A 13,854-nucleotide genomic window follows, 5' to 3' on the forward strand; every position below is an offset into this window, starting at 1 on the left:
TTAATCACATAGTTTACTCGAGTGCAAAAACTAAAATGAAGATTGCCTCTTTTCAAAGAAACCATTTCACAGGACATTTGGCTGAACCTGGAGACAAATACAGTAGAGACCACTTTCCCATTCCAATCAATGAACGGTGTGGAGCTCTCCCAGTTTAATTTGTTTCAAGAGGTTGTGCCACAAAACAAAATAAGGAGTGTTCTCAGATGTCCTGGAGGTGCTGCCGATCTCCAAACTAGCAGTCAGCTCACCTGTACATTAACCCAGAGGCCGGATCCATCCCTGGACCTCAGCCTGTCAGCTCAGACTAAAGTTACTCCCTATGATGAAATCAGTGCCTGATAAGGTGAGATACATATGGTTTTATATTTTGTCTGTGGATATTTATATCTGGCTGTCAATTGTTTAATAAGCTACATGAGTTACAGTAACAGCTGCATGTCTGGCTTTTGCAGTTCTGGCCCACACTTGTTAAGAAGCTACAAGTGTTAGCTGCTACACTGTGTCGTATTAGGCACATGACTATTTTCTGACTGACATGAAAATTAGAAGACACATTAAAGTGAAATGTGTGAGGATTTTACAGCCTGTTGTGTATATGGACCTGTTCAGACCTGGTATTATTCTCAGGTGTTCTAAGCTGTAGGTTCAGGTGTGTATGTACCCAAACGCATTCAGGATGCATTTAAGACCCGATTCCTCAGACCACATTTAGAGGTGGTCTGGCCCACATGTGGCCACATTCTTTTAGCAGTGTGAACGTGACTGTGTCCATGGCCACACTGATGGAACCGCCTCCCCAACCCTCCTGTCGGATTGACAATAAAACAGGGATGCATATGTGTTTGCAGGTAAGTGAGATCTGCATTCTCATGCCAGGTGTGAACTGACGTACTCAGAGCTGTCTACTTGTGATTGGATCAGGGCCCATGTGCTCAAATCAGGCTCAGTGTAACTGCTGTTTGCATACATGTGCAACAGCTGTTTTCTTAATCGGCTTATTGTCTATATGAGAACTTGATTCTTCCTTGTGGTGATTAAAACCACACAATGAAGCTTGAAGCCAATGCAGTTACTCTAAAGACCCCTAGATGCTGACCAGGTAAAAAAATCTCTTTCTTCCCCTTTTTTTCTCTGATTCTCATTCCAGTAATTGAGAAGAGCTATCCAAGCCCACAAGCTCTACATCCATATCTCCACCCCCGTCAAAGACATTTATCTAGCTACAGCTGTCAGATATGTCTCATTCCAGGATATGTCAAGGCTTAGTAGACTCAGCTTGCCTCCACAGGGTAACGTCGGCTGTTGATGCTGTGCTCGGAGCCCTCAGATCCGTTGCTTGGACCCCAGTGAAACTCCACTTTTTCTGCCTTAAATCTCCCTGGTAGTCCTGCTCCCCGGACAAAGTAATCATCCTTCAACATAATGGCCACTGGAAGAAAGACAGAAGAACAGAGAAAAACAGACAGAGGGAGAAAGAGTGAGCGGTCATGTATCACTGAAAATCTTTCACAACGGCAGTAATCATTCCTCTCAAAGAAACAGATGACAGAAAATTAGTGCCTGTCAATGTGAGGTCAGATTTCACAGATTGCCAGAAAGAAAATCATAACATTTTGGGAAAGTGAGGACATTTTGGCCGGTCCTCACTTTTTGAGACACCTTCAAATCACATTTTGAGGGTTAAGACTTGGTTTTAGAGTTATGGTTAGAATTAGGTTTAGGTTAAGGTTAGGGTCAGGGTTAGGGTTAGGCACTCAGATGTGATGGTTAAGGTTAGGGTAAGGGGTTAGGGAATGCATTATGTCAACGAGTGTCCTCACAAAGATAGAAGTACAAGTATGCGTGTGTGTGTGTGTGTGTGTGTGTGTGTGTGAAACCTCTGAGGAGACACAGACAAAAGGAAATATTCTGAGGACATGCTTAAGGTAGATATTTGTTTCCCTTTTAAATTTGCTCTGAGGAAGACATGCTCACACAAGACCCTTTCTGTCATTTTCCATCAGCCTCTGAGGCAACTTCTCCAATGAGGGGCTAATTTGCCGAGCAAAAAACCCAACCACTGCAAATTGCCCTTGCAGGGTCCTTTGTTATTCCATCACATCTTGCTAAAATATAGTGAAAATTAAGAGGGGGGCTGGGGTGTGGGGTTATTTTCACAATCACAAATGGCTGTGAAAGGATTCCTGTTCCATTAATCAGATAACCCAGACTTCATCACACCGTCCTGTCCCATTTGTAGAGGATGCTCTCGAGTGAAGTGACAAACCTGGTTCATCATTTCACCAAGACTCAGTCAGGAAGTAACACACACCTGACACCACGGGATCACACACACCTGATACCGCAGTAACTGCCTTACTTTACATACACTTCTATCTCATCCAGAAATCCCTTTATAGAAGAGTTTATAGCTTCATGTCAGCTTTAAATGATTTCACTGCCACGGACTAATTTCCAATGTTGAAATAAAATCCTGAGAATTTTGCTTGAGTTGCGACGCACTTCAGTCATTTCCATGGCCTGATCATCCAAGCTGTCAGATTTTTTTCATCTTGACGTTCCCAACCTGTTTATTATTAACATAAGTTTTTAGACTTGGCTCCTGCAAACAGTGACTTTCAATGATGCTTTCTCCTGCACCAAACAGGAAGCAGGAGGCGACTCCGGGGAGGTGCACCAGTGTGAGGTGTTGGGTGTGAGGCAAGGAAAATAATTTCAGAATAAAATAGGAAATCATAAATACAAAGTCCAAACAGTCATTCTAGGGGGAAACCATTACATTTAAAGTGTGGAGTTAATAACTATGTAATGTAGCATGATGGGAAATAATCTTAAAAGAATGTAATCTTGCAGACTACAAGATCAGCAGTCTTTACAAAATCTTCTGGTGTGTGGTCGGCATAAGTCATCATTTCTCTCAGTTATGATGAGAACTGTGACGTTTGTTTATGAGAGATTGGCCCGAATTTTCTCTTCCAAATAATAATAAGGCGAGACAATAATCAATAGAAATGTTGGCCAGAGTCTTTGCCGATGATTTTAGAGTAGTCTAGGTCATCAGGTCAGGACAGCCCCACCCACCTGAGACAGTGATGTTGGTCTGGCCCTTTAGAAATACATAAATATTTGGATTCTCAGGATAGAAGCTGATCAGCAAACCTGAACAACCCTGGTAACATCCGAAACAGATGAAGACCAGATGGAGTGCAGCATATATGCAAGGCTATACAATGATGCAGTGATGCCAGATATCTTATTAAAACCTTGTTAATAACAATAAAGTAACTGATGTCTCTCACCAGCATTAAGCAAAGTCTACACCACTGATCCCTATTATATTACTTCTTCTTTTGCTTTATGTACATGGCTGTATTTTCACACTGTTTCTTTCTAGCCACAAGCTGTTGATTCATTCAAGGTGGAGAAGTTAAAGTTGAGCTGGGCAGAAACACCGTGATGTGTCTGAATAAAGTTTGTCGTGCAGGAAGGGGCCTGCCTGATTTCACAGCTCCATCACAGCATTCAGCTGCAGCTCCACCAGGTGATCCCTCCACAGATAAAACGCTCATCTGTTGTTTAGAAACAGTGCAGGATCCATGCATAATTCATGGCAAAAAGCGCAGGCACATTTGTCTTGTTAGCCATGCATTATGTAGTGGGGGGAGAGCAGAAGCTGTGCGCCATTTTGTATCGCAGCTGTTGTTTGTGTTAGCATTTTTACATGGCTCTCTACATGCTGTGGCATCCCAAATCCATTTAAATTATGCTCCACTGTGTTTCTTACTTTGCAGGTGGCCATCATCATAGGCTCTTTCTCTGTTCTGTGAGCAGCCTCCTCGGCCTTGGGGAAATGGTTTGAGTTGCTGAATGCCTGGGGACTGGGGGCTCTGCATCAAACGTGTCAGGGAATTTTTCATCTCCACTGTAGTGACGAGGTCTTCTCTTTCTCTGTCTGTGTCTCGCTCTCATCTTGCTGTTTGTGCCAGCGGGTGTTGGCAGTGGTGATCCTCTACCTGAAGGTCAGCTGGGCCGGCCCGCTCCCACGGGGAGTGACAACACGCTGTGTGTTCGCCTCGCTTGACTGAGCCACCTGCACTCAGACAAACGCATGGCTCCCATCTCAGTGACATACTGCTGCCCGCTCATGATGCAGCGACTGAGAGGTGGACAAGACATTTACTCGCTCTCTGTCACCTTGATCAGTCACTGAAAGTTTGGAATAAAGACTGGTGCAGCAACAAGGCTGCAGAGAGAGTTTCCAGTCCTCTAATGGTCACAGTGTGTTGAGGGTCACTGCTCAGACAGCCCTACAGCCATTTTGAGCCATATCAGCCATATTACATAATGTATAAACTGAAAGAATATTTAAATGGTGGACTTCCCCTGTACTTCCAATCTCTGTGCAAAGCCACAGTGTAAACACATCATGTGTGTTAGAAAGTAAACAGGTGGATTTTCCACAACGTTGCTCACTTTGGCCTCATACTCCACCAAGGACGAGCTCCAGCATGATGTCCACGGTGCCAAGCTGTCAGCTGACTTTCAGTGAAGAAGCACACAAAGGTGGAGGGTGAGGGAAAGGGTGGGACAGAAGCCACTGGCCCTGTAGTCTGACTCACCTACCTGTTACCATTTTCTAATCCCCATGGTTTAAAGGAGCTGTTTGTAAGTTTTGCTATTGCTACATAGCCGATTTTAGCATTAACAGCTGTTAATTTACCAGTCTGGAGAAACATTGTGAGTTCAGCATCAAACTTCCCTCCTTTACCCTCCAACAGCTGTCTCCAGGGGTGGAGAGGAACCCTTCTGCTTCTATTTCTACCACCTCTCTCCTGCTATTGAAGTTAGCAAACTAACCAGCCTGGTTGGCCCGTCTCGTCACCGGGTCATTGAGGTGTCCAGGCTGCCATGAAGGAGTAGCACTGCTCAGGGAACATATTCTAACATCTTGTAACACAACGATAACTGAAGCTCTCAGCAGGTAAGTAAACAGCTGTTGTTTGCTTACGTTGTAGCCACGTAGCAATAGCAAAATGTACAAACATCTCAAATGCAAACAAGGCAGAGCTTTTCTCCAGCTCTGACTCAGCACTGTGGAGAGAGCTCTGACTACAGGACACTGCTGGCCCAGGGGCAGCATCCATCTCTCTCTTTCAAAGCACAATGAAGTTACAGTGTGTATTACTGGGAAGATAATGATGAGCATATGATATGGTCACATATTTCCTGTATGATATTGTAGATACCAAATTCCAATATATTAGATTACACAGATCAACAGGTACATAATACACAAGTGTGATGTGTCCAGGTGTACAGTTCTCCCTGCTGTCAGGATGCCTGAAGAAGTTAGTTCAGGAGCTCCATATCTGGAAGGTCACAGTGAGCATCCCTGAGCTCTATGGAGAGGAGACACTTGTACTGAGTCTCCCTGTCTCTGTCACCAGGCCAGAGAGAGATGTGAAAAACACCACCAAAAGTCACCATAATTACAGTTTAAATTAGAGAGTGAAAAACATCATCACATCAGTGAATCAGCTGATGCTGTTAAAGCTGTTTGAACATTTCTAACCTGCAGGAGCAGTTCTCCCTCTGTAACATCTCCATCTCTATTGTCTCTCTGCACACACAAATCTAACTTCTACCTCCACACTGAGTCTTTTTTATTGTACAACAGCCACTGAAACAGAAACACGGCCACTGTGCCAGAGTCACAATGCAACAAGTTAAAAAGTCACAGGTGGGTAAGTGGAGAACAACTCCAGCTTCAGGGCCATGTGACCACCTGTTGGAAGTGTCTCACTGTTAACTGTCATGAGGTGTGAAGTACATTTTGGCTGCATTCACCTGTGTAACCAGCAGAGGGCAGAAAGGTGTGTGTTCTTACTCCAGTCAGCCTCCTGTCGGTAGCGGATGGACATCAGAGTGTATCTATGGACCAGACTTCGATAGAGGGAGCTGAAACCTTGATCTGGATCCTTTTTGACTGTTTATCAGAGATTTGTATCTGATTTTCCTCTGGGCTTTAGAAGTTGTGCTGTTTGTGTCGTGATTTGTTTGGATCAACTACAACGGTGAGAAAGTCCACTTCATACGATACCAAACCTGCTGTGAGTCACGCTGTGGGAGCATCTTACATTTAGAAAGTTGATGTGTGCTGACACTTAAATCTGAGCTGTTACTGCTCAGACACACTTTACACTACACATGTTGTGTTTACATATTCTGGAGCACCAGCGTCTGACCTTGTCAGAGCAGAGGAACACGCTCTGTGACCTTCTCAAAATGGCAGCAGTTGTGTTTTGGTAACAAATCCTGGGTGGAGAGGGTCTGACCTTTTTCTGTGGTTTTTGTTTGTTTACTAGATTTAACGGGTTGATGTGAACAGAGGCAGCAGTGTTCAATCCGTCGCACTGTGAGAACCAGCCATTGTTCCACTAATGGCTCATCAGTGTTTCCCTCACAGGCAGCAGAGACGCTGTGTTGTCAATGAACATCTTACTGATATGTTCAGTAAGTATTATAATATTTACAATATTTCCTCATTATCTTAATGGAAAATGTAATTAAGTCAAAATTAGGTTTCCATAACAACATATCTGCTCTTGCAAATCACTTGTACAGAAACATATCTTTGAGCAGACAGGGTCAGTTGTGTCAACATCAATAAATGATAAATATAAAGAAGAATTAGATCAGATGACTGATATGATGTAACTAAACCAGGCACATGACGCCAGAGTCACATCTCCTGCTATGTTGGAGACTATGAGTGGTTGAAGGGAGGGAGGGATACTGAGGGCATGATGATGTGTTTGAGCTCAGATCAGTTTCCAGTCATTGGGGGGGAGGCATTCTTGAGTCAAAACAGAACTTTTCCAAAACATCGTCCAGAGCATGTGAATCTCCTTCTTGGAGTCGTATGTGCAGTGTGGTAGAAATACTGCTGTATTGGTGGCAGAAGTGTCTGTTTCTTCTTCGCCTGTTTCTGTGGCAGGCTTACTCATCTTTTCTCTACGCAGGCCCAGTAACAGGAGAATTACATATTCTGGCATTTTCATGTGGGCAGAGGTAAATGCAGACATGAGGCTCGGTGTGGATGCACAAACACTGCCTTTTAGAATCTATTTCGTTTAATTTTAAAGTAGCCTCAGGCCACTCAGCACAGGTCCAGAAGATATGTTGCTTCTTGAGGGGTGATAACTGGTGGATCATGTGCTGCTTTATTAAAATGATCATTTTAAGAACTGTCAGAGAGTTTCATTTAAATCACACAATAGTAGACAAAGTAGTCAATGTATGAATTATAGGCTGACTTCATATATATAACATTTTACATTTCACTGTGGTTCTGCTCTGTTTAGATACAAAATGAAGGTGGAGCTGATATATATATATATATATATATATATATATATATATATATATATATATATATATATATATATATATATATATATATATATATTGTCTCATTTATATATGAGTGTGTCTCATTTAAAGGTTTTTCTGTTTCTGGTGTCAGATAATGGACTGAATGAGAAATACATGCGGTCACACCGTAACTGGGAAAACAGTACAGTGCTATGCAGCTGTGGAGTGGCACGGTGGTGCAGTGGTGCAGCACTTTCGCTTCACAGTAAGAGAGTTCTGGATTCGAACACTGGTTCAGCTGGTTCTCCTTGGTCCTGTGCAGGTTTCCTCTGGGTTCTATGACTTCATCCCACAGTCCAAAGACCTGCAACCCCCAATATTATAGATGGTACGGTCGACACCTGCTCTGGTGCTTCATAAATAAATCTTGAGTTTTCTTCAATCTGTCAATTAAATCTTTATCTGTGCAGCACTTTTCATAAAGGTTATTGCAGTTCAAAGTGGTTCATGACAAAAAAAAAGATAAATCCAATAAGAAGGCTGACAATGAGATACCACAAAGTAGAATTTCAAAGTTTTAATAACAACAATAATGAAATAAATAAAAGCTTGACTTGACTCAATTGCCATGTAAAAGCGACCTGTCCAGAGGTCCCCCACCACCACCACCATCCTCCACTGGGACCCTCAAAGAATAAACAGCATAGGGCTCTAGGAGAGGGGAATGTAATCTCTGTTCATGTATGTCCACTGTCCATGATCTCTGGCCTTACGTGCAGAAAGACATTTTTCGCCACACCACAAGTGCTGAGCTGAGCAGGTGACAGGTGGCTCCAGCTGAAGGTAACATTAATGGGAGGATCTGAAGTGTCCACATGACAAAATCAATACACAACTGTGTTACATCCAGGAGGACTAACAGACTCCACAGCTCAGGCTCTAACAGTAATGGACACTGCTGCCTCTAGAGTGGATTAGGAAGGTTTTACACTGAAGAACATCTGAACATTAATGAACAGTCTCCAGAGTTTGGTCAGTGGTGAGAAAGTGTCCCCTGCTTAGTAAAGCTCCTATCACCTCAGTCCCCCCGAACACTAGATGAGCATGTTACAGTGGCGTCTGTTACAGAAGTGTGTTTTTAACTCCCTGCACTGATTCATTCAATCACTGTTTTTCTATCACTGATGCCTTCACACTCATTTTCAACCTCAATGCAAATCAGTTCTCATCACATGACTTGAACCCCGGGAACTCCTAAACAGCTGCAGGAGCCATCTTTTTAATTTCCCAGGCTGTTTCCTCTATTTAACTCTTTTGAAAGTTAGTTGACATTTGCCTGAGTGGATAACTGTATAATTAAAGCTCCTGCCACATTCACAAATGGCACCGTTACATGAGAGGCTTAACAAACAACAGGCATTATAGGGGGTTTTAACCAGAACACTTGGCATATTCAAATAGCCCGTATAAGATGAGGGGATTTGAGACCCCCATGATAGCACCAGCCCTTACTGGCTGGGAAATCGACACACTGAGAGCGACAGTGAACGCCCCGCCATAAAAATGCACTCGAGACAAGCAGCAACTGCAGTTTAACTGCTGCCATGTTCATTAAAGGAGCATCTGCATGAGATGGAAGGTATAAGGACAGATGAACACTGCAGGTGTTGGATGTTAAAGGATGGTCTGGTTCAACCCTGTCCCCTAGAAATTATATTCACATACAACTAAACGGTTTCTCCAGTAATGTGGTGGAAGAGCAATCACCAGCTGGATCATGTTCAAACTACTGTGCTGCTAGATCAGCTGAAAACAAACACACTGCCTGTGTGGATATTCAGTATTAACATATTTGTGATTTCCTATATATGTATTTATTCACAGTAACTATGCAACAAAAGATATTTGCTGTTGCAAATTAGTTATATATAAATGTATTTATTTATGACTTATTTTCCGTTTAAATCAAGACAAACCAAGTAATTTTTTAATGGAAATCCAGGATGGTTTCATGTTCAGTTATGGGGATGGGTATCGTTAAGATTTTAATGGTACTACTTATCTTGCTGATACTGCTTATCAAGCCGGTACTTCAATGATTCTTCTTTTTAAGAGAAAAAAAGAAACAAATTAAGAACACAATTAACATTGCTCTAGCAATAGGGAACCGTCAAGGCAACCGTCATTTTAAATGTTATATTGAATCTCTTTTCATTTAATTTTTATTGTCCAATTTGTGACTTATCTTATATAATTATTAATATCAATAATAATAATAATAAATATAAATCCGCTTCAGAAATGAAGGTTGTCCTAAAACCGTGAAAATCATAGAGTTATCCAATCAGGTTTTTCTCTTTTTTTTTGTTGTCTCTAGGCAGAGAAAAGGTTAGCTGGCTCACTCATTGGTAATCTTGATTTATAGTGGGTGGGACCAAAAATCACCCCCAGGCCTTCCTGATGGCTCAAGATGTATGATGATGAAGTATGGCTTTTTGAATAGGTGCACTTGATGAGAAAATTGAGAAAATTGTTTTCATGTCAGAAAAAGTGAAGAGGAAGTTAGCCAACTGTCTGCAATGAACTTCACATGACAATATTCACAACATGGGATACTTAAAAAAAGAAAAAAAACCTTTGTTTTTTTGATTGGCGGACCTTTATGGACTAAAGGAATATAAATAACTGAGGAACAGACAGACAAGTGGACTTCCTCTTCAAAGGTAGGGACTCTCGCCACCTTTTCACTGTTTTGCAGGTTTTTATGATGCTGGTAAATCTGAATTAATTATACTTTGTACTTATGTTTTCTGTAAAATGAAGTGAACTGTTGAAACGTAGAGAATCTATCTGAGCTAACTGGTGTCACCAATAAAATTTTGCCTGTTTAATACCAGGTTTCAGTGCCCAGCCTTGAGTCTATTACGTGGGATTATAATTGCCAGATTTAAACGCCAGTTGTATCAAATTGGTTGATAGAAGCTACTCATGGTCCACAGAGGATAAATCCTTTTGTTTCCACCACCAGGACAAATTATAAATAAATACTAGGGCTGTCAATCGATTAAAATATTTAATCACGATTAATCGCATGAGTGATCATAGTTAATCATGATTAATCACATATTTTTAATCTGTTCTAAATGTACCTTAAACTGATTTTTTTCAAATTGTAATACTCTTTTCAACATGAGAATAGACAAATGCTTGCTTTATGCAAAAAAATCATGTTTATTTATTGCTACACTGAGAAATACTCTCAGTTCAAGTAACTAACATGTGCAAACTGCATTGTAAAACAAGATGCTGAAATAAACTAAAACAAAAGCCCAACAAAAAAAATTACAGATGGGCATACCAATTTTGGTATTTGAGACTAGACGTACTCCGGCGGTACGTAAATTCACCACGACAATAAATAAAAATTACTTTTGTCCTGTCAAGAGAGCCATCTGGCAAGACTTTGATGCTGAACTTGCCATTCAAAATATCTTTTTTATCCATTACTGCTCACGACGGCATCAACCTCGGTGCATTGCTTCCTGATTTCCCAAGCTACGGAGAGGCCCGAGGTTCAAATGTCACAAGCGTTAATCACGTTAAAGGCATGTTAAAGGCATGCGTTAATAACGCGTTAACTTTGACAGCCTTAATAAATACCTAAATTATGATTAAAGAATAAGTACACAATATTGTGATTTAACACTTCTGAAACTTTTGATACTGATGATATTTATAAGACTCTACCTGTCTCTTTAAATTTATTAGAATTTAATATCTTGAATTCAGTTGACTAATGTCTTTCATTTATAACTTTGTTTACTAGTCATACTACTATATACACATACAGTGTATTGTGCTGACAGCAGATGTTTCTGTCCTATCATAAGAGCAGATGTGAACTTAATGTTGACAGCGAGACAGACAGAAATAGGAAGTGAACGAGGGGCCATGACAACAGTTAGTGAGGAGCTGTGACTGTCTCTGTTTGTGGTGCTGAGCAGCAGCTGCAGATGACAGCTTATTTCATCTGAGGATGTCACGCTGTTTCTTTCCTCTGCATCACACCGCTCTAGACAAACAGAATCCTTCATGTATTTAATCTATGTTTGATCCAATTATGTGTAAGAATAGAATGACCCATCATTTCAATTAGATATTTTTAATGTCTGTGGAAACTGTCAGAGGCTGGACAGATCAGTGACACAGTCCCGTTTATGTAGAGCATAGGTGTCAAACTTTGGCCTGTAGTGTAATTATATTTGGCCCGCGAGACAATACCAAATGACTACTAGACTACAAGAGCTGGCCCGCTGTATCGCTAATGGGGCATGCCATGCTCTGGGGCAAACACCTTGCGAGCGGAGTGCAGTACGACACGACAACTACAAATCCCAGAATGCTCTGCTGGTGTTTCGGCGCGTCAATCAGGACAACACCCATAAACACCCTCTCCTCTGTTGACAGTTGTCATAGCGACCTTATGCTACTAGATTTTTTCAATAAATATCAATGTTGGCTCGTGACTTTGTCCAAGTTTTAAATTTTGGCCCACTGTGTATTTGAGTTTGACACCCCTGATGTAGAGTCTCATAGAAATCTGATCAGAAAGTGTTGGACAGAACAAAAAATGAATTATGATTTTTTTATATTTACCAATGGGCCTGTTGCATTACCCAGGATTGAGTCAGGTGGAAATGTTAATGTAAGGCTAAAGAACATGGGTTCTCCAAAATCCAAATCAATCCCTCAAACATAAATTTACCAGCTAGAGAGTTCTCTCCTTCAGACTTCACACGAACTCTTATCCCACCACTGTCACAGCTTACAACTTTCTATTTATCTATACCCACAGTTCATAGTACCTGCACAAGAATCTGCATTTGATGCCATGTCAGCCTGAGGGTCGGCTCTCACCTTTTATATTCCACTCACAGAATAAATGTTGTACATTCTGCTAATATAGAATATATATAATATATAAACAGCTCAATTGCACTACTTGACTCTATAGCCAGCCTGTTGCTTAAATAAAGTCTACCTGTGATTTTTTAAACTGTTGATTAGTTCATAGGATACCTAATGTGACAATCTGATTTTTTCTCCCGATGTGTTAGCATTAATGTGCTCAGCAAATATCATGGAAGTTTGGACCAATGAAATGATTCTGGACCAAGGTTTTGGGCCAATCCAAATTATTAACACCAAGTAAAAACACTATCCACATATATACATTCTTTAATGTGAATTAGTTGAAGGAAGTTAGCTGCATACAACATGTTCTGGCTGACTGACCCATCTCCCAAAAGTATCTTAAGGCTGGCTCATCTTTGCTTAAAAAGCTTTTGGGAGATGGGGTCCTGGACTTCGGTCAGTATCAGGGATGAAAGGTGCTGAACTGACCTGATTCAACATTGCTTTCTTACAGTCAGATGAGGAGCCTGACACCACTCTTATGTCTGTTTGGCTGAAATTAGCACAAAGACTGGAAACAGGGGAGACAGCGAGCGTGGGTGTGTCGAACAGTAACTACAAAACCATAGTGTAAAACTGACATCATGCCATCTGACAGGAAGTTACTGTTACTATTGTTCTTATTGTACTCTTTCTTGGCTGGGTACAGCAACTTCCTCGAGACTCTGCTATTTGCCTGGCAATTTTTTATGGATTAAAGAAATAAGATATAACACATTAATCAGTGAGCTTTAGAGTGGCTGGTAGGTGGATTTTGTTATCTTCAGAAAGACACAGGTTAGCTGTTTCCACGTTTCCAGTCTTTGTGCAAAGCTAAGCTGATTTATTCTTCACCCACAGACATGAGAGTGGTACTGATCTTCTCATCGAGCTCTCCCACACCACAAATATATACGTTTGACAAAATGCTGAACTAGTGCTCTGACAAGCTGTTTTCCACTGTGTTCTTTATTTTTTTTAGTTATTTTTTGGGCATTGTATGTCTTTATTATTTGATAGGACAAGTGTGTAGAGACAGGGAATGGGACAGAAAGAAGGGGAATGACATGCAGGAAAGAGTCTGGCCAGCCGATTTGAACCAGGGACTCCTGCTCAGATTATTTGCGCTCATGTGGTATGCATCGGGTCGCCCTCATTGTGTTCTCTTTATTGATGGTAAAGTTGGGCACCAAAACATCTCAATCATTTTCAGGTGGTGCAGATGTTTTTGTGATCTTTGGTGATCCCTTAACTATTCTGTTGTCTCAACTGAGTCCAAACATTGTGTAATATATGAAATATTATTTTGTTCGAGTGTTTTTGAGTGGATCAGATGTTTCGGTTTGTTAGGTCTCTCTCCGTTATTAGGGTTAATAGGATGGGCTTCATTCTTACAAAACAAAACCCACAATAAACCAATAGACAAAGTGGCAGCTTATTCAAATGTGTCATCACACATGAATCACATGTCCTTGACCGAGCCAATGACTGGATGTTAAACATCGCTGTGCTGCACACACACAG

The 13,854-nt window shown here is 41.2% G+C and overlaps 1 protein-coding gene across 4 annotated transcripts in view; it reads right to left on the reverse strand.

Moving 5' to 3' along the window:
* The window catches only part of LOC139630080 (receptor-type tyrosine-protein phosphatase gamma-like), a 454,916-nt gene that overhangs the window by 144,482 nt on the left and 296,580 nt on the right, over nt 1–13,854 (reverse strand). For 3 of the 4 annotated variants that reach the window (XM_071493181.1, XM_071493178.1, XM_071493179.1), the window contains exon 4: nt 1,284–1,432. The exons of the other annotated variant lie outside the window; for it this stretch is intronic. In XM_071493181.1, the coding sequence (XP_071349282.1) occupies nt 1,284–1,432 (149 nt within the window). The remainder of the gene's footprint in view (nt 1–1,283; nt 1,433–13,854) is intronic. 4 annotated transcript variants of the gene reach the window in all.

The sequence above is a fragment of the Trachinotus anak genome, unplaced genomic scaffold (genome assembly GCF_046630095.1).
Source record: "Trachinotus anak isolate AG129_WGS33_773 ecotype Australia unplaced genomic scaffold, CSIRO_AGI_Tana_v1 ptg000013l, whole genome shotgun sequence".
In the NCBI taxonomy this organism is placed as follows: Eukaryota; Metazoa; Chordata; class Actinopteri; order Carangiformes; family Carangidae; genus Trachinotus; species Trachinotus anak.